Raw genomic sequence first — 20,287 nt, 5'->3', positions numbered from 1 at the left:
GCGTTGGCCCAGGTTCTCCTCTCTAAACATGCTTACTACTGCATTAAAAAAATATCACAAGTAATATCATTCCCACGTACAAAGTTTTGGATAGACAGATGCTCTTCTGAAGGCACATGATCCACCTAGCAGGTTTCCCAGGGCCTGGCTCACGGTAGACAAGCAGAAGAAGTCCCAGATGGTTTCCCAAAGCAAGGAAGGATGCTTTTGTCTGGATATCGCAGAAGGCAATCCGTGAATGCACCAGTGCTACACGAGTGCCTCGAAGTAGGGCACAGAATCAAATCAGTGAAACCCAAATCAGTGAAACCCAGAGCAAGAGCTATTTTTATTTAAAACATGGAGGCTAGGAAGTCCTCTCCTCCAAGGGAAGTGCTGGTTAAGTGCCATCTCTAATCTCCCTTCTGGAAGCTCTTCTACTACTTAAAAAAGGAAGAGATCAAAAGGATAGCTCTCCAGGTATTTCTCTGTGCAGTTCTTGTCCGATAAGGCGGACACCTGTGTTTAAATGGCAGCAGTGAAAGGAACCATTTCCACCCATTCCCTCTCAAGCACTGCTGAAATGAAGGAAGTTTGGAGAACCCCAAGATGAATGCGTTGGGGGTGCTCCATCTAGTTCTGGAATTTAGAACCAGTTCCCGGCCTCAGGATCTTAAACCGATCCCTCTGGCCCAGGGTCCCATTGGTGGATCTGGGAAACTGATAATAATCAAGTGGATTCCTAAGAGCCTGAAGGCTGCCAGCTCGGATTCAGAAGGGTGGAAGAAAGATGGCTGTAGCTTCTGAGAGGCATAGCAACGACGTCTTCTCCCTTCAATCGGAGACAGCAGGAAACAAAAGACGAATTCCTTTCCACCAAAGAGTTTGGACACTTCCTTTCTGATGCAACCTCCCACTTCTCATCTCAGTTGCCTGGACAGAGCAACCCGCAAGCAAGAACTCCAGTGCAAGAGGAGGGGAAGACCCCAGCAATAGCTACCTATCCTAATCAGTTTCCTAAACGACAGCAGGACAGACATTCCCAGAGCAAGTGCACCGAAAGAAGCAGCTGGCGGTAAATCTCCAGCAGCCGGCGTCCCCTGAACTCAGTCCCGCTTCGGCCGGATTTTGTGTTTGACTTTGACCGTCATGTAGAGGGCTGTGAGGCCACAGGAAGCCATCAGCACAAGGCACATGATGGAAAAAAAGGGAGCGAGGTCGCCATGCAGGTCAGCATAAATGTGCCGCCTAGTCCGGTAATCGAGAAGCACCGCCTCTAACTGGATGAAGGTACAAAAAATGAGGAACATGTGGAAGAGCTGGTGGCCTTGTCCCACAAAGTGACACTTCCCGGGAAACCACTTCTCGGGGTAGGGGTAGGCGAAAAAAAAGGCTGCAACCAGGAAGCACAAAACGTGGCACTTATGGTAGGTAGCAGCCAAGTCGCTTTGTCCGGAGATGGTCGAGGTGTAGATACGATGGAGCACAGGGCTGATGTCTAAAGCATAGGCTACCGCAGAGGGCATTTCCTGGCAGAGCCGGCCCTGCAGACGGGACAGATGTGGGCATCGGTATTTGGCATAGCAGGAGCCAGCACAGGACAACCAAGCCAATCCCACCGCACCCGGAATGTAGAAACTGGAGATCCAGGCGTGCCACTCTGGCTCAATGGCGTAGTAATAATGCACCAAAGCGCTACCGTACTGGTAGGTGGCCACCCCTACATAGTCCAAGAAGAAGAAGGTGTAGTGGCAGAACTCAGATTTGGCTTGCAAGAGATGAGCCAAGGTGCTGCAGGTGGAGTAGATGATGGAAGACACAGCCACGATGCAGAAGGGCTGGGCGTGCGGGTCGCCCACAAAATCCACGATCTGGGAGAGTTGCCAGAAGCGCCCCAGCAACATGAAAGCCGCCAGCAGATGCGTCCAGACGTTGAGCGCTTCGTTGTGCTGCTGGAAGAGGGACAGGAAGTAGAAGGCCCAGTTCCGGTGGAGGGGCCGGTAGCCGGCGTGGATGTAGGGCTTCCGGAAAAGCTGGGGCACCTCCGAGGCTGCCACCGTGCAGGAGGGAGCAGGCAAGGACTTGGAGAGGAGTTGAGGGATTTTGCACAAGTGCTGGAGGTTGATGAAGAGGCGGCTGAGTTTTTCGGAGACAATCGTTGCCATGACCGGAAAGTGGGTGACCTTGAAGTGGGAGGGAGGAGAAAAAAAAGACATTCAGAGGGAGAATACAGCAAAGCCAGCGGGATGGATCTTGATCAGCATTCTAGGACAACGGAAGTCGTGGGCCAGCAGGCCACTGGGAGGAAGCAGATGTGTGCACCAACACTCCCCTCCCCCCCCCGGCAATACACAAACACAATTCAACAGGAACTTAAGACTGCGACCACCTGGTGCCTCTTCATCTGGAAATTAAGCTTCGCTGCTGGACTTGCTTTATAAGTAAACACACCCACTACTATACCGCTTGGATACAAGCAAAACAGGAGTGCAGAAAAAAACAAAGTTCAAGGAAGTAAAATGGAACAATGCTAAATGGGTGTATGGCTTTACGGTTTTACCCCAAACAACCTGGAGCCTTTGAAAGCAAGACTTGAAAAGTCAGAAATTGGAGGCTTAGTGGAGCAGTGGGCCAGGCAGAACACTTCAGTGGATATAAGCTAATTGATCGCAAACCATTCTTACCTTGATTCAGATTTGACAAATCTAGCAATACTCCTATCTCATCAGTTTTCTAGTTGGTTGGTTGGTTGGTTGGTTGGTTGGTTAGTTAGTTAGTTAGTTAGTTAGTTAATTAGTTTACTTTATTGTCATTGCACCCCATACAACAAAATTAAATGCCAACTTCAGTGTACATTGTAACTATAAAAATAAAAACACAAACACACATCCTTCACATTCTATACAATTAATTGAAAACCCCTGATATTGCATTAATCTTGCACTATACAGTAGAATTCAATATGGTTACTGCCCTGGGAGAGAAGCTGTTTTTCAGCCTATTTGTCCTTGTTTTTATTATCCTGTACCGTCTGCCAGATGGTAATAGTTCAAAAAAAAGGGTGCCCAGGATGAGATGGATCTTTAAGAATGTTTTGAACTTTCTAAATAGTCCAAGAAGAAGTAATTCTAATTCTAAAGTCTCTAAGTTGCCAAATTGCATAACTCCAGATCAATATACCATAATCCAGGGGTTCCCAACTCCCAATTTGTGGACAAGTACTGGTCTGTGGCAGAAACTGGGCCATGCAAACAAGTGAAACCTCTCTTTCCACGGAACCGCTCAAAAGTTTGGGGACCACTGATCTAACCCAGATACATAAGGGATGAGGTGGGGATGTGCACCAGTGGTGAAATTCATTTTTTTTTACTACCGGTTCTGTGGGTGTGGCTTGGTGGGTGTGGCAGGGGAAGGTTACTGCAAAATCCCCATTCCCTCCCCACTCCTGGGGCCAGTCAGAGGTGGTATTTGCCCGTTGTCTGAACTACTCAAAATTTCCGGTTCTCCAGAATCTGTCAGAGCCTGTTGAGTTTCACCCCTGATGTGCACCCAATTCAGGTAGTCTTCGACCTACGAAGCACAATTGAGCTCAAAATACATGTTGTTGAGTGAGACATTTATTAAGTGAGTTTTGCCCCAGTTTACAACCTTTCTTCCCATGGTTGTTAAGTGAATCACTGCGGTAGGTAAGTTAGTAACCCAGTTGTTAAGGGAATCTGGCTTTCCCATTGACTTTGCCCGTCAAAAAGTTGCTAAAGGTAACCCCGTGACCTTGGAATACAGCAACATTCGTAAGCGTGCACCAGTTTACCAAGCATCTGAATTTTAATCATGGAGATGCTACAATGGTCATAACTGTGAAAAACATTTATAAATCCCCCTTTTTTTCAGTGCCGTTGTAACTTTGAACGCTTACTAAGTGAACTGTTAAGTTGAGGAATATCTGTACAAAATTACTTACAACCTTCCTGGATTACACATGATAAAATTCTGCTTAGGATACTGTACAGCAAGAGTGTTAAACTCAAGGCCCATGGGCCAAATTCGGCCCACGGGGTGCTTAGATCTGGCCCGTGCCCTGGAAACAGCAAAGGACCAGCTCACGGCCCTCCCGAGCTCCTTTTTCACTGGCAGAGGGTTGCAGGAGGCCGTCGCAGGCAAAAGAACAGCCCGGGAGCCTGTTTTCGCGGGCAGAGCGCTCAGGCCACCACAGGCGCCTCCGACACAAGTGACATCGAGCTGGCCACACCCCTTTGCCGAGCTCCTTCCTCTGGCCCTCCTGAAGTCAAACACAACCCTGATGCATCCCTCAATGAAATATGCTGTACAGCAATTTAAAGGAATGGAGATAAATATGTGGGTGGCCTAAAAAGGTACACAAAGGAAATCAGGATCAGATCTGGGGGAAAAAAAACAACACCAAATGGCTCCTAACTTTATGGAGATGGGGAAAATTACAGGAGAAATGACAGGAGCTCAGCTCAGGGGTTGTGCGTCAGGCTTGGAAGCCATCAGAGGATAGGGCCTCAAGCCTGTTATTACGGGAAACTGGGAGAGAGGATGGTATGGAGCTTGGGAGATCTGTAGCCATAACAACATTCCTTCTTAGAAAGTCAAGGTCGCCTTATCCCTGCACCTGGATGAATGTGGATGGGAGGAATCTTCATCAACGGCAGAGACTGATTGGACCATTTGATGGACTTGTGGGTGTTGTTGGGGCAGGGTCTTGAACTTTAAAGTGGGTGGGAAAACCTGGAAGTTTTCAGATTTGGGTTTTCCCAGATGTGCCAACATGGCTCTTCTAATAAAATGGTGTTTTGAGAAACTTCTTGCCTTGAGCTATTGTTTCATAGAGGATGCTATTTGGAACCCTGACACTGCGTTTGTGTGTGTCCACAGGAGAGAGAGTAAGAGAAAGGGGGAAGAGATCATCCTTCTTAAAAGACTGCCTGCTGCAGCACATCTGCACTACCTAACAGCTGTTTCCCCCCCCTCTCCTCTAGGCTTGTTTTTCTCTCCTAGCCAGAAGAGAAATGTGCAGGGCTAGTGGTCTAAGGGAGACATCAGCTACAAGGCATGTGACAATGAGTCTTTCGCCAGGCAGCCGTGAGACCACATAAGCTTTTTGGCATCACGAGCGTGTTGCTATGGGCCGTTTGACAGGCAGAGAATGCGATGTGCCCGGCGCGCCACTCAGGAGCAGCGTGGCTGGGTAGAAGAATTAGTTCCAGGGCTCTTTGCTTTTAACTGCTGTTCTAGAAGCCTGTCAAAACCTCCGGTAGATTAAAAATAAAAAAATCCCCCAGTTTGAAAATGATTGGCAGGCATCACATTTCTTCTGGCAGCTTTGTCCTCTTGTGCAACGCAAGAAGCAGATTGGTTACTTCCTCAAATGTCTTCTTCAGTCAGGCCGCACTTTCTGGATGGGAAGGATTACATTTCACTATCTCTGTCAGATGCCAAAAACCGACTCAAGATTGACTCCAAAACTCAGACACCAGGCAAATAACAATCACCTTCTCTGCATCGCTTCTCTCCTCACTCAGATGTTCTCCAGATGTGTTGGACACCCAACTCTCACCACGCTAAGTACAGGTGACGAACTTGGCAGTCAAGACACATCTGGAAGCACTTGGGGGAGGAAAGGCTGACTGGGCTGATCATATGAAGATCTGGTAAGGAAGGTTAAAAGCAGTCTTGTGCTTTTAACTTGTGTTCACACGGTTATGCTTGACCTCACTGGGGGCCTCAAGAGGTCAACTTGAGAGCAGAGGTACAGGAGTAAAGTTCTTCACAACTGTAACCACAGCTTCCACACAATGGGAGGTGGTGTTGTGGCCCGCCAGCGGATCTGGCAGCAGAGTCAGACAGTGAAGAGGTTGGGGAGAAACATGGACCAATCCTAGAGGGTTGGGAAGGCTCAGAAGAGGGCTCTGCATTGGAGGCAGAGACAGGGCCGAGGACGTCTGGCAGCGATCAGGTGCCTATGGAGCTAGACAGCAGTGAGGCAGAGGAACAGTGGGAGCCTGTTCCCAGTGTGCACATACGCAAAGCTGCCAGAAGAAAAGAACAACTCAGAAATCAGGGCCGACTTGGGAGTAAAGTCACTGGTGGAAGGTGATTGGCCCCTCCCATAGGACATAAAAGAGGAGCGAAACGGGAGTGGGCTTTTGCAGGAAAAAAATCGTTCGTTCGGTCGTTAGATTCGTTTCAGGAGTCTGAAAATCTGTCCGTGACTCTGCCCAGTCTTTCCTTGCATCCCATCTCATTTGGAAAATATTTACATGGCAGCTTTCCAAAATAGATAAGGTCTGTAGTCATAAATATTTGAAAGACTGTTTAGGCCTTTGCTGAATGTGAATGAGATGAATTCACATTTGTTTAATAAAAGGGGTTTTGTTGGGACCAGGCCTCTGCCTTGTGCTTTTTGGGGAAGCCTAGGTCAGACTAGGTTGGTAAGAATAATCCAATGTCACCATCTCCATCTTTTTTCATTCCCTTCTTGCAGATGCCCTTGATTTTATCTGTTTTATTTCTGTAAATAAATGAATAATAATAATAATGCTCATCTATTCTAAGAACATAGACTTCATTTCTCATGTAATCTTCAACCTTCCATAGTTGTGGAGAGGATGGTTAAGAGACTGCCTCAGATTGTGGGGCTGCCTTTATTAGTAATTTTCTTGCTAACTAACCTCTTTGGATGGCCAGAAAGAGAGGAACGCTTTCTTTTGGTCTGCAGAAATATCTAGGCGAGTTCGCCATATTTGGTGCAGAGTAACTGCCATAAAAGACCCTAGGATTTTCAAAGGACATCTTGATTTATTCCCGTGGGATACGGCTTGTTATTTGTTTTATTAGGTGTGTAGAAAAGTATTAATTTTCCGCTTGAGTTCTGTGCAAGCATATCTGTAAGAGGCAAGCAAAAGAAGTCAAGATGCAAATTGTAACCTTGTCGCTTTTTAATGCCCATTGTTGTGCACACAGGGACCAAGCTTAGATGGCAAGGTGTACAGAGGGCGGAATGTGACCTAGAAGATGGGAGATATATGCAGGCACAGTTTCTTGGCACAAAGCTCTGAAGCATATTTTAAGTCCACAAGGAAATAACATCTTGAAGAAGCTCAGGAAGAGCATCCCCTAATTCACTGAAGTAAAAGCTCCAAGCATAATCAGATTTGCATAATTCTGTTATTATGGCCAACCTCAATAAAAGTAGTTTTTGCCTTCCTGGAGTGGGGTGTGTGCGTTTGTGTGTGTGTGTTGATTTTCTGCTCTGGTCTACTAGCGGAAGGATAGAAGGACACCATCCATATCTTTTTTTCATTCCTTTCTTGCCTTTGTCTGCATCTGCTTTTCTTCCCTAAGTAAACTAATAAGAGCAACACTGTAGAAATCAGGAAAATGAGCTAAGAACAAGGTAAAGTGGGCTAGAGAAATAACTGAGTTGGTCAAAAGGATTAGGAAAGCTGCAGAGGTGAAATTCAGCTGGTTCTTAGCGGTTCTGGAGAACCGGTAGCGGAAATTTTGAGTAGTTTGGAGAACTGGCAAATACCATCCCTGATTGGCTCCACCCCCATCTTTTTGCTGCCTCCGGAGTCCCAGCTGATCGGCTGGGGCTTCTTCTGTTGCCCTGAACAGGAGAACAGAGTTGGAAAGCAGATTGGTGGGGTGGGGAGGAAATGGGTATTTTGCAGTATCCTTCCCCTGCTATGCCCAACAAGTCACACCCACAGAACCGGTAGTAAAAAATTTTGAATTCCACCACTGGAAAGCTGGGTTTTGTTTTTAATATTTTTAAGAACATATCTGTGAGTTGCAGCTTAATGGCAAACAGGTGGCCACAAATGCACTGACAATTAGGCCAAGACTTTCTGATATCCAATAAGGCTCCTACTACCATATTTTTCGGACTATAGGACGCACTGGAATATAAGACACACCATAACGTTGAAGAGGTAAATTTTTAAAGAAAGGTTTTGCACTTGGCAGGCCTCCCAAACCCTTTGCACACCTTGTTTTATTTGCAAAAAAAAGGGGGGCATGTAGAGCTTTGGGAGGCTTGTAGAGTGCTCCTGGGGGCTCAGGGGTTTTTGCTCGTTTTTGCCCTCCCCAGCCCTCAGGAGCACTTTGCAAGCCTCCCAAACCCTCTGCATGTCCACTTTTGCAAAGGGGGTGGGGTTTCATAGGCCAAAAATGCTCTATTCAGTGTATAAGACACACCCAGATTTTCACCCTCTTTTGGGGGGGAAAGGTGCATCTTATACTCTGAAAATACGGTAACTTGCCTATTTGATGTGGTGTCTTGTAGCTAACATGGGTGTTATCAGGCTACAAACGAAGTGTGTTGAAAAGGAGGCTCTGAGTGCTGGATAAGGATGATAAGGAGGGTGAAAGCCCATGGGGTGGGGAGGGTGGGGGTGGGGATTGGAATCTGTTCAGCTAACACATCCTAGCAAAATCCCAAACAGCAGAGTCAGAACAGAGAGGCTTTGGAAGCAAGTTTCTGGATTCCAAGACCTAAAAATGAGTCCCAGGCTTGGTGAGAGACAGGAGGACACGCTGACTGTCTTCATGTAACACTCTCAACCTGGCTGTGACCCAGTGGTGGGTTACGACCGGTACGCCACAGTACAGACATACCAGTGCCTGCCGGGAACACCAGGTTCTGTTCTGGTACGGTGCTCCGGAGGGCCCGCCCATTCACCCATGCTCCTTACTGGTAATTGAGGTTTTCGGGGCTTCTGCGCATGTGCCCAGGGCGTTGTAGGCGGTAAGTACGTATGCGTGCACTGTGCACATGTGCACACATGCTGTGTCTGTTCGTGGTGGACAACCGGCCCCGTTGCACCGGGATCCGGAACCCACCGCTGCTGTGACCACAACTGAGCCCAAAATTTCAGTTGCTAAGCAAGGCAGCTGTGAAATGGAATTTTGCCCCATTTTATGATCAGTCTTGCCACAGTTGTTAAGCGAATCACTGCAGTGTTAAGTGAATAACACCGTTGTTAAGTGAATGGGGCTTCCCCGTGGACTTTGCTTGTCAGAAGGTCGCAAAAGCAGATCATATGACTGGTAACCAGGGGTGGGTTCCTGCCAGTTCTAACCTCTTCTATAGAAGAGGTTCCACAAATCTACCGTGCCGTTTAGAACCAGTTCCAGCTCCCTCCCTCCTCCACCCATCCGCACCACGCTTGTCCCGCCCACCGCTCACTTATTGGCTGACTCACCAATCGCCTCGCCTGCCTCTAAGAGTCCTATTTGAACCTTAAAGTCTTAAAGCTGTCAAGTTTGAACACCCCTGGGGTTTTTTTTCTAAAGGGGTGCAAGGGTCTTGTAACTTGACAGCTTTAAGACTTGCATGCTTCAAATGCCAGAGTTCCTGAACCAACATTTTGGTTGCTAAGCAAGAGCGTTGTTAAGTGAGTTCCACCACATTTTAGTGGTTAGCCACGCCTACTCAGTCACATGGCTGGCAAGCCACTCCCACCCGGTCACATGGCTGGTAAGCCACTCCCACAAAGCAAACCACACCTACAGAAGAGGTTCTAAAAAATTTTGAAACCCACCACAGCTGGCAACCGACCTAAATACATGCCAGTTGCCAAGCATCCCAATTTTGATCATGGGGTTATGGGATACTGCAATGGTGGAAAGTGTGAAAAATGGTCATAAGTCGCTTTTTTTCAATGCCTCTGTAACTTCAAATGGTTACTAAGCCAATGGTTGTAAGGCTACCTGTACTTAAGGAACTGTTTTTCAGCTTTACACACAGCATGGAATCTCCCAGCAAACAGGATGGATTCATTGGATACTGCAAACCAATTAAAAAGAAGCCATGATTAAAACTAACCAAGTTTAACATGCTGTGTGAATGCAGCGTCGGTTAACACAGAGGATACAGAACAGAATAAGACTTGGAATGGACCTTGGAGATCTTATAGTACAGGGGGGTAAACCTCGATTTGAGGCTGCATCAAAGTTGTGTTTGTCCTTGGGGGGGGGGGGGCGGGATAGGCGTAGCTAAGGTGGACATGGCCAGTTCGACATCACTTGTGTCAGGGCGCCTGTGGTGGCCCAAGTGCTCAGCCAGCAAATGGGCTCCTGAGCTCCATTTTCGCTATCAGAAGCACCGTGGGCTGGTCCTTCTCTGTTTCCAGGGTGGCACCATGAGCTAGATCTAAGCACCCTGTGGGCCGGTTCTGGCCCCCAGGCCTTCAGTTTGACCCTCCTGTTCTAGTCCAATCCCCTGCTCAAGTACGAAACCTTGTACCATTTCAGACAAACGTCCAATCTTTTCTTAAAACCCTCCAGTGTTGGAGTGTCCACAACCTCCGGAGGCAAGCTGTTCCACTGGTTATTTGTTCTGACTGCCAGGAGATTTCTCCTTAATTCTAGATTGGTGCTTTCCTTAATTAGTTTCCATGCATTGCTTTTTTGCTCTTCCTTCAGATCAATTCCCTCTTCTTTCTTTCTCCCTCTTAGATATTGGAATATTGCTATCATGTCACCCATAGTCTTTCTTTTCATCACGCTAGACATACCCAATTCCTGCAACCGTTCTTCATATGTTTTAGCTCCAGCTCCCTAATTATCTTTGTTGCTGTTCTCTGCCCTCTTTCCAGAGTCTCATCTTTTTTACATCATGGTGAGCAAAACTGGATGCAGGATTCCAAATGTGGCATTACCAAGGCATTTTAAAGTGGCATTAACACTTCCTGTGATCTTGATTCTATTCCTCTGTCATTACCAAACATCCAATCATCACTGAACAATTTTTCAAGATAATTCAAAAAATGACAACCAGGGACCTATAAAACCCCCTCGTTTTATAAAACAAAGGAAAACACAATCACAAGATCCATCTGGATGGGCCCAGGTGTATGAATCTCTCTTGTTAAGTGCCAGAGGAATCAAGAGATCCAGGCAGTTCAAATGGGTAATACAATATTTTTTGCAAGTTTAAGCTCTCTACAAGAATCTGAACTACTAACAGTCCAAGGAAATTGGCGATAGATAAAAGTCACAGGAATTCAAGGAGGACTGGGCTTAGATCTCTTGTGGGAGTGAAGGGACTCATGACGTGTTTGACCACTCCCTCGGGCTCTGCCTGGTCATCTCCTACCTCTCTTCTCTAGCCTCCTTTTCGAATTCAGTACAGTTGAATGGTACTTAGAAAGTAGGAAGGGAACAAATGGCTAACAAAAATCTCTGAATGCATTTCATTCTTTTTAAAACATTTTTTTCTTTTCTGTTCTCAAACACCACCCAATAAGGGTTATATAAATAGAAATTACACTCAGATTTTATCTCAAAAGTGATGGTGCTCAAACCTGAATGCCTTCTGCATAGAATCCTACACAGCAACAGAGTGTGGGGTAAGGGATTATGAGCATACCAGGAATACATCACTCATGAAAAGGTCCAAGGAAGTAACAGAGGGATACAATCAAAATCAAGTGAGGTACTAATACCACTCTATAAAGCCCTAGTAAGACCCCACTTAAGAGTACTGCATCCAGTTTTGGTCACCACACTATTAAAAAGATGTCGTGACTCTAAAAAAAGTGCAGAGGAGAGCAACCAGGATGATTAGAGGACTGGAGGCTAAAACATATGATGAATGGTTTCAGGAACTGGGAATGGCTAGTCTAGTGAAGAGAAGAACCAGGGGAGACATGATAGCAGTGTTCCAATATTTGAGGGGCTGCCACAGAGAGGAAAGGGTCAGGATATTTGCCAAAGCACCTGAAGGCCAGACAAGCAATAATGGATGGAAACCGATCAAGGAGGGATTCAAACTAGAAATAAGGAGGAACTTTCTGACAGTGAGAACAATCAACCAAGTTGCCTCCAGAAGTTGTTCATCAATTGAGACTTTCAAGAAGAGATTGGACTGCCATTTGTCAAAAATGGTGTAGGGTCTCCTGCTTGAACAGGGGGTAGACTAGATTACCTATATAAGGTCCCTTCCAACTCTGTTAATCTGTTATTTTGCATGTTCCCTACTAAACAAAAGGTATCAAGATCTACCAATTCAGTTTGGAGATGTTTATTCATATGGCAGCTGAGAATGGAATCTCCATAATCGGGAATAAGATATCTGCACCTTGACCCCCGAGTGGATGTTGTTGAAAAATCGTGACATACACTTTGGGTTTTTATTTGTCCAATCCACACTAGTAAACTTTGTGAAGATTTGATAGCCAACAGATGGGACAGGATATCTTAAGTGTTTCGAATGTAAATTCAGCCACGTGAAAGATCTCCAAAAGAAGTTGTATTTTTGATAAATATAAAATAAAACATTTCGCAGATGAAATAATTAGAGGCATTTTTTAAAAAAACTGGCTTTGATTTCCCTTTGAACAATATCACACTCAGGCTTAGTCTCCCTGGAAATGCCGCCCTTTACAGTTTCAAAGGCATCTTTTCATCTCCTGCCAGAGATGGCTAATTCAGGGCTCAAGCCAATTCTTCATCTGACTGAGATCGCTTCATGAAATAACAAGCGATGGTCTTGCAAGACATTCAAAGGGGAAAAAACACCCCCAAAGTCTACTCCGAATCCAGCAAGCGCAGCCAAAGGAAATTCACTGTGGGTTTGGTTGAGGCCAGATTAAAATCCACAGCCAAGATTGGGATCTATGGTGGACTAGGGGTGTGTGCTTTATTTTGTTTTGTTTTGCTTATATGCAACCCATCTCACTACCGAGTGGCTTGGGGGTGGGTGTCCTTTTATTTCATTTCTTTTTTTAAAAAAATCTGGTTTCCTGGGGACCCACTGGCTGGATCTGGTGTTGCAATGAGATTATTTGAGAGTCAGGAACTGGGTGGGTTTAAACAGGTCCTAACAAATCCATTTTGGGGTTTCCCTCCCTCCCCCCAGCAAGGAAACTTACCCACTGAAAATCAGTGAATGTGCAGATGAATATTTTCTGCACAGTTAATGGTGCCTTCTGGTTGTTATGAAAACCAGCTAACCAGGTCTGAAGAAAGCACTCCCAATCTTTGCTTCACACACACAGAAAAAAACCATGGAATATATTTTGCATAATTCCTCCCTCGGATTCTTCAGAAATTCACCTTGCTTCCTCCTTTCTTGGTACACTGGAAAAAACTGGTCCAAGCCAATCAGCATCAGTTACACCCATGCAGGTCACGCTTTAACCAGGCGGAGAAAGACTCAACAAACACAATTGCCCTTCGTGCTAAAACCTTATTAGTGCTGCCTCACGTTTTGCCTTCTTGTCTGACCGGACCTGCTTAAGATGACAACTGTGTGTGGGGGGTGTTCATTACCCTATTTCTCTGAAAAAAAGACCTCCCTGGATAATAAGCCCAATCGGGCTTTTGAGCACATGCGCTAAAATAAGCCCTCCCCGAAAATAATGCAACACAGCAGCAGCCATGAGGTGACCACGCTCACCGCTTCCTACACCTCAGAAATAATAAGACTTTCCCGAAAATAAGCCCAAGTGCTTATTTTGGGAGTCAAAAGAAAATAAGACCCTGTCTTATAGTCAGGGAAACACGGTATTAGCAGTCATGTCCTGTGAACACAACCAGGGTTGACTTTGAGAGCTGTGGTTCTCACAATGGTGAGTTCCTACTGGTTTGGTCAAACCGGTAATGGTTTGCCGGCCTGGGTCATTAGAACCAGCAGCGACCCAGGCCTGCCACACCCCTGAACCGGTTCTCCCGGTTCAGGGGTCTTGTTTTTTTTGCTTTTGTGCATGTGCAGAGCAATTTTTGTTGCACTGCACATGCACGCACAGTGCACATCAAGCGTGCGGGCAGGACACAGCCATGAGCAAACTGGCAGTAGTGATTGCCAGAACCCAGCCCTGGGTCCTCATGCATCCAGAAGTATGCCTGGGCCATCGATGCTGATCAATACAATACAATACAATACAATACAATACAATACAATACAATACAATACAATACAATACAATACAGGAGTTGGAAGGGACCTTGGAGGTCTTCTAGTCCAACTCCCTGTCTAGGCAGGAAACCCTTTACTGTTTCAGACAAATGGCTATCCAACATCTTCTTAAAGACTTCCAGTGTTGGAGCATTCAAAACTTCTGGAGGCAAGCTGTTCCACTGATTAATTGTTCTAATTGTCAGGAAATTTCTCCTCAGTTCTAAGTTGCTTCTCTCCTTGATTAGTTTTCACCCATTGCTTCTTGTCCTACCCTCAGGTGCCTTGGAGAACAGTTTGACTCCCTCTTCTTTGTGGCAACCCCTGAGATATTGGAATATTGCTATCATGTCTCCCATAGTCCTTCTTTTCATTAAACTAGACATACCCAGTTCCTGCAACCATTCTTCAAATGTTTTAGTCTCCAGTCCCCTAATCATCTTTACACGAGGCCTGGTGTCTCCCATCATCTGCTTTTTGTTCCTTTCTACTTGGGATCTTTCTTGATCCTTAGCCAGCATCTCAGCACGTGACTTCAGGTGGCATACATCGTAAAACATAAAAGCATTTAAAACAGGAGCAAATGAATATAACATACTTGGCACCAAGTAAAACTGTTACTAGGGATGGTCATACACCCAGGAAACTGGGCACACAAAGAAGACTCCATGATGTTGTGAAAGTTGAGTGGGCTAGGGGGTGGGTTACTCCTGGTTCGGCCTGGATTGGGCGAATTGGTGGTAGCAGTGGTGGGAGGCTCCGCCCACACCCCAAACGCTTCTGTGCATGTGCAGAAATGTTGTGCGCATGCATGAGTGCAGGCACAATTGCACCTGAACCAGTAGTAAAATAATTGGCAACCCACCACTGGTCATGCTGATATCTGAAGGGAGAAGGTTCCCCGAGGGCAGAACTATGGCAGAGAAGGCACCTCTCCTAGTTCCTGCCAGCCAACATTCCTTGGCGGATGGGACCTGCAGCAGGCCCAACCTGCTTGATCAAACTGGACAGGTAGAAATGACAGGAAGATGGATCTTCAAGTAATCCAAGCCACAAAGGGCTCTAAAGGTATAAAACAGGGACTGCAATATCGTGAAAACCCCAAAACACCACAGATTTGTGATTTTGTCGCTATTTATTTGTATTTACTTCCTTTGTTCATGTTTATGTTCATACTTATATTTGTTATCTTCTACATGTTTGACAAATAAAAGAATAAATACCGTATTTTTCGGTGTATAAGACGCACCAGAGTATAAGACGCACCAAGATTTTGAAGAGGTAAATTAAAAAAAAAGTTTTTGCACTCTGCAGAGGCCTCCCAAACCCTCTGCACGCCTCATTTTTTGTGAAAAATGGGGCATGTAGAGAGTTTGATGGGCCTGCAAAGTGGTCCTGGGGGCTGGGGGGATTAAAAATGAGAAAAAAACAACCCGTTCTTTCTGCAAAAAAACAGGGCATGCATAGGTTTTGGGAGGCTTGTAGAGTGCTCCTGGGAGCTGGGGGGGGGGGGCAAAACGGGCAAAAATTGGCCCATTTTTGTGAAGAGGGCAGGATTTCAGGAGGCCAAAAATGCTGTATTCAGTGTATAAGACGCACTGAGTTTTACACCCTCTTTTTTTTGGGGGGGGAGTTGTGTCTTATACTCCAAAAAATACAGTAAATAAATATATTTGCCTGCCTGCCTGTATTTGTTCAATTAGCAACCTCCTAACAAAACAGCTGTAACAAAAGAAACTAGCCAGAAGAGGTTTGAAAGAAAAAAGGGCGTTGATTCATAATGTCCCATTCTAAACAAGGCTGCAGGGAGGTAAAAGGATTGACACAATATACCCAGCTATGTTTGGACAAGTCTCAGTTCGTTCCCATGATCCTAATCACCTTTATTTATTTATTTTATTTGAACACAGCCCGACTCTCAAAGACCTTGGGCACTTCCTGAGAAACATGAAACACTACAAAACAAGGAAAGAACCAGAGGTGGGTTCCTACCGCTTCAGCCAAGTTAGGTAATAACTCGGACACCTCCCCCCCCAAACCAGTTCTATCCTCAGCAGCACCATCTTTATTTTCCGTTCCGCACAGGCGCAGAACAATCTTCATTGAAAAAAATTAATTTTTCCCCTTTTCTAATGTTATGCACATGGGCAAACCTTTTAAGGTACATGTGTGCATGTGCGCAGAGCCAATAGTAATGCCGGAAGGAACCCACCCCTGGAAAGGACCAACCAGAAAAGATCTTCAGAGCCTATTTCTGTAGATCTGAATTGAAATAAGCAGGTAAAATAGTCCAAGCCAGATTGGCCCAGACCTGCTGCAGCCCCATGATGGCAGCTGCTTTGAGGGTCAAATCTTACAGGCTCCAGACAGAATATTCAAAAACCAAGGACACCGAACGTTCTGTTAAAGCTCCTCTGGAAAACACCTACCTCGTTAGGTAGACCAGTGGTTGTTAATTAAGAGCATGCATCTCACTAAAAGGCTCAGAAACAGTTCAGGCGAGCCATAAAGTCAAGAATTGAAACTCAAATCAACTCTTGAAAACTGCTGTAAAAGATAACATAATAACGGGGGTGCTTAAAGATGTGTGTATATCGGGAGGAAAATGAACTTGTATTTATTTTAATTTATTAATTTATTTGTCTATCAAACTTGTATCCCAGCAAAGGGGGAATCTAGGAAGCTTGCAGGCATTGAATAGAATCACAGCATAAAATGTTAAAACAATAACTAAGGATCTTAAATTGAAAAAGTCAGTTAAAGTAAAACTAAGCAGGAAGGAGAGGGGGGGAGAGCAAAGTGCACAGAGGGAGCAGGTGGGGGTGTTCTCTACGCCAGTGGTTCCCAAACTTGGCAACTTTAAGTCTTGTGGACTTCAACTCCCAGAATTCTCCAGCCTGCTCTGCTGGCTGGAGAATTCTGGGAGTTGAAGTCCACAAGTCTTAAAGTTGTCAAGTTTGGGAACCACTGCTCTACGCCATCAGGCACCTCCAATGTGCCACACCCCATTGGGACTGCAGACTACCCTGTTTCCCTGAAAATAAGACCCCCCTGGATGATAAACCCAGTGGGGCTTTTGAGCACATGCACTAAAATAAGCCTTCCCCAAAAATATTGCAACACAGCAGCAGCCATGAGTTGACCATGCTCGTCGCCTCCTTTGCCTCAAAAATAATAAGACCTTCCCCAAAATAAGGCCAAGGGTTTATTTCGGGGGGTCAAAAGAAAATAAGACTCTGTCTTATTTTCGGGGAAAGACGGTAGTTGGCATGGCCATGAAGTTCAAGGCCTTTTGGAAAGCCAGGAGCCATGGCTGAAAGGGGTCTTCTTGATCCTATCAGCTGAGATTCCTTGGCTGACCTGGTCTGCACTGCAGCATGCCCCTTCTACCTGCACAGGTGGAGCTGGCTAATCCCACGGAAGAACCAGTTTCTCAGATCCAGGTTCTTTTATCGCAGTGATAGATGGAAGGCAAAAATGCAAGGAGTTGAGAATCTGTGGTACAATCTGTACAAACTTTCTTTCTGAAGGTGGGAAAATATCACATTTAAATACAATCCTTTTCCTTGATCTTGAACTTGATTTGAGAGCACGCTACGTTCTGTCCTACACATGGAGAACTGGCATATTAAGAAGTGCTTAGTTCAGTGCTTTGAAAAGTGCAGTGTTGCTTCTAAGATTTTTTAATTTACATCCCGTTTTCTGTGATGTCATGTTATATTCTACCCACAGAATTTTATTCTGCACCACTAATAATTTCCTTTCTGAAATTACTTGGGATTCTTTAGCCTCTTCTCATCAATGCAGTATAATAATTAGGTTCTACACACGCCTCAGGCATAAAATCTGGCTGGGGGACTTTGGGTGAGTCCTTATCAGCCCAACCTACCCTACAGAGGAGTTGTTGAGGAAAATGGGAGGAGGAAGGAAGATTAGGTATATTAAATCAAACATCAAAAAGAAATAATGGAACTTAATAAGATTAAAGCATAATTTTCTTTTGGTTTCTTACATGATGTACTTTCCCAACCAGCAAGGGCCTTTCCCAGATGAGTTGATTTTTGACTCCCATTGCTTTCACCCTCAAATTTTTGTTTTTCTCTTGGCCAGTTTTAATATCTTCCTGTCCTCCTCATCAATCCCTCTCTAAAGCTCCACTGGCAATTTGGAAAGCTGCAATCCGAGCCTATCTGAGGAAGTGTCTTAGGTAGGAGATAGATTTAAATCCCAGGAACCGTGGTGCAGAAAAGTCTGTTTTATAAAACTGAGTCACTGGAGCAAAAATGGGGCGATCCCTTTAACAGAAAGCAAGCGCACCCTGAACCAAAGTCAGCACATTCATCCAGTCTCGTGCTCTACCATGTCACTGACAATGGAACAGCATTTTGCCTTTTGAATAATAACCCTCCCTGTGCCACTTTTATTACTATTAGAGGGAAAAAGTATATTATTGTTGTTGTTGTTATTATGGCTGGTCACCCAATCAGTCAGATGTCTAGACTCGATTTGGCATTTTTACCTACCTATTGAATCCTTCCGAACCTCCCCTGGGATAGACGAGTATTGTTCTTTGAAGGTATTCAAGATATATTCTTATTTATTGGTAGTAGTATTATAAGCAGAAGGTGAAGGAGAAGCATCAGCTGCAGCTTTCTTGTTCTTCTTTCATAACTTCAACAGCCACCCAAGTTTATATGGCAACAGGCAGATTTAAGTGCCACTCGATTAATGGGGGGAGGAAATCACCACTAAGACAGTAGCACCTTTTTTCCAAACCGACAGACTAGCTGTGAAGAGTACCACCCAGTTACATAACTCTACATGGTGGAAAGGAGGTGTGTTTGTGCTTGGATTTTTCCTTAGAAGCAATTCAAGAATTTGTGCACAAACTTAAAAGAACCTGCCCCTCCCCTTCTGATTTTAATATATGTGCTTCGGGATGCAAGCAGCATTAACCAGGCATTGCAATTTTCCTAATAGTTGTTTGTTTTTCTTTGGTGTCTCCAGCTTAACTAGCTTCCTCCAAGCTTTCCTAGTGTTACAGCTGCCAGAATGTCCAGCCAATGAAGTGTGGGATAGTTGTCAACCCAGACTTTTCCCCACATCAAAAGGTTGCCAAGTGGGGAAGGCAAGAAAAGGATGGTTTTTCTCCCCACTATTCCCCATAGTTGAGAAGAACAGTCTGCTTCCAGAGAGACTTCCAAAGTCATTGAGGCTGGATTGTACACAAACAAGTTAAGCCTAAAAACCACACAATGGCTTAGACCAGGGATCTCCAATCTTGGCAACTTTAAGACTTGCTGACTCCAACTCTCAGAATTCCAGCAAATTCTGAGAGTTGAAATCTGCAAGTCTTAAAGTTGCCAAGATTGGAGACCCCTGTCTTAAGACAACGTGTGAAGTAGGCTGAGGGTTTAAGTCACAGAAAGCCAAAGTCCAAAGCCAGACACAGGGCTGGGAGCCCCCCAAAAGCAACTCATCCAGAATATAGTTGGTCTGGTCTGAGCAAAAACTCCCCTCTTGGGACAAAGGTTACGGTATCAGGACGACTCTTAGCTGCCTTCCAGGAATGCTGAATTGTAGCTGCCACCCGTGTTTATTGACCATGGCAAGGGTGGCGCCGAGGGTAATAGACCTTATCATCTATAACGCCGGAGGGCAGGAGTTTTGACCAAGCTTACAACCGAGGGGCAAAATTTGCAAGCCCCCAAAAGTGACAAGCAGACAATCCTTCCTATATAGGGTTAGTCCCAAGTTAAGCCCTGCTGAACCCACTCGGACGGCAGCTGCAAAGGAAGGGGAAGCGGCACTCTTTTTTTTCTCGTTTTGTACATACCTCCTTGAAGACAAGCTGCCCCTCGACTTCTCCCCAGGCGGAATTCTTAAGCAGAAGTTGGACTCGCCTCGGAGTCGAAAGCAGAACCCCACCCCACCCCACTCCCACCAGCGATACACCAGTTCCTCGCTTCGGTTAGCCCCACAGGCTAAACTCTTCTTCCACGCGGACCCGTCCGGCTGGAATCATTCATAGTTTAAAGAAAACCACGAGGACTCGCCAACAACCGACTGCAGACGCGCGTTTAGGCGCCCGGGCATCGTCTGAAGCTGGGCTTTTGCCGAGCAACTCGCTCGCCTTTTCCTCCGCGAAGACCGGGAGGCTTGCAGCGTCTCAGTTCTGCCCCCTTCCAGATGCGTCCCCTCCCCGTTTGGTTTTCCTCCCTCCTTTTCTTTTTTACTGACCTCCTCCTGGCTCCTTCCCGAGGATGCTGGTGGGAAAGGCGAAAGGCTGCGAAAAGCGCAAAAGCAGGCACAGGGAGAAGGGCCCCGGTCTCGCAGGGCAAGGCCGCCTCTCTGCGGCAAGAGAGCCGCCTCTCCCTGGGA

At 45.7% G+C, this 20,287-nt stretch overlaps 1 protein-coding gene across 2 annotated transcripts; it reads right to left on the bottom strand.

Moving 5' to 3' along the window:
• Positions 1 to 483: 483 nt before the first annotated feature.
• Positions 484 to 20,287, bottom strand: PAQR7 (progestin and adipoQ receptor family member 7). 2 transcript variants are annotated; one of them, XM_032227895.1, is made up of 2 exons: positions 20,147 to 20,287; positions 484 to 2,162 (listed from the first exon to the last, which is right to left on the bottom strand). In XM_032227895.1, the coding sequence occupies exon 2, from the start codon at positions 2,142 to 2,144 to the stop codon at positions 1,086 to 1,088; it is 1,059 nt and encodes a 352-aa protein (XP_032083786.1). In that variant the 5' UTR covers positions 2,145 to 2,162; positions 20,147 to 20,287; the 3' UTR covers positions 484 to 1,085. The 2 variants fall into 2 exon arrangements, with proteins under 2 accessions (XP_032083786.1, XP_032083787.1); XM_032227896.1 differs by lacking the exon at positions 20,147 to 20,287 and adding an exon at positions 19,743 to 20,129.

The sequence above is a fragment of the Thamnophis elegans genome, chromosome 12 (genome assembly GCF_009769535.1).
Source record: "Thamnophis elegans isolate rThaEle1 chromosome 12, rThaEle1.pri, whole genome shotgun sequence".
NCBI classification, from domain to species: domain Eukaryota; kingdom Metazoa; phylum Chordata; class Lepidosauria; order Squamata; family Colubridae; genus Thamnophis; species Thamnophis elegans.
The sequence above is the reverse complement of the archived record's forward strand: the minus strand, read 5'-3'. Positions and strand labels throughout refer to the sequence as shown.

Bases quoted from the DNA above. Each gene is read 5' to 3' on its own strand.
- PAQR7 (XM_032227895.1), bottom strand. From the start codon at position 2,144: ATGGCAACGATTGTCTCCGAAAAACTCAGCCGCCTCTTCATCAACCTC.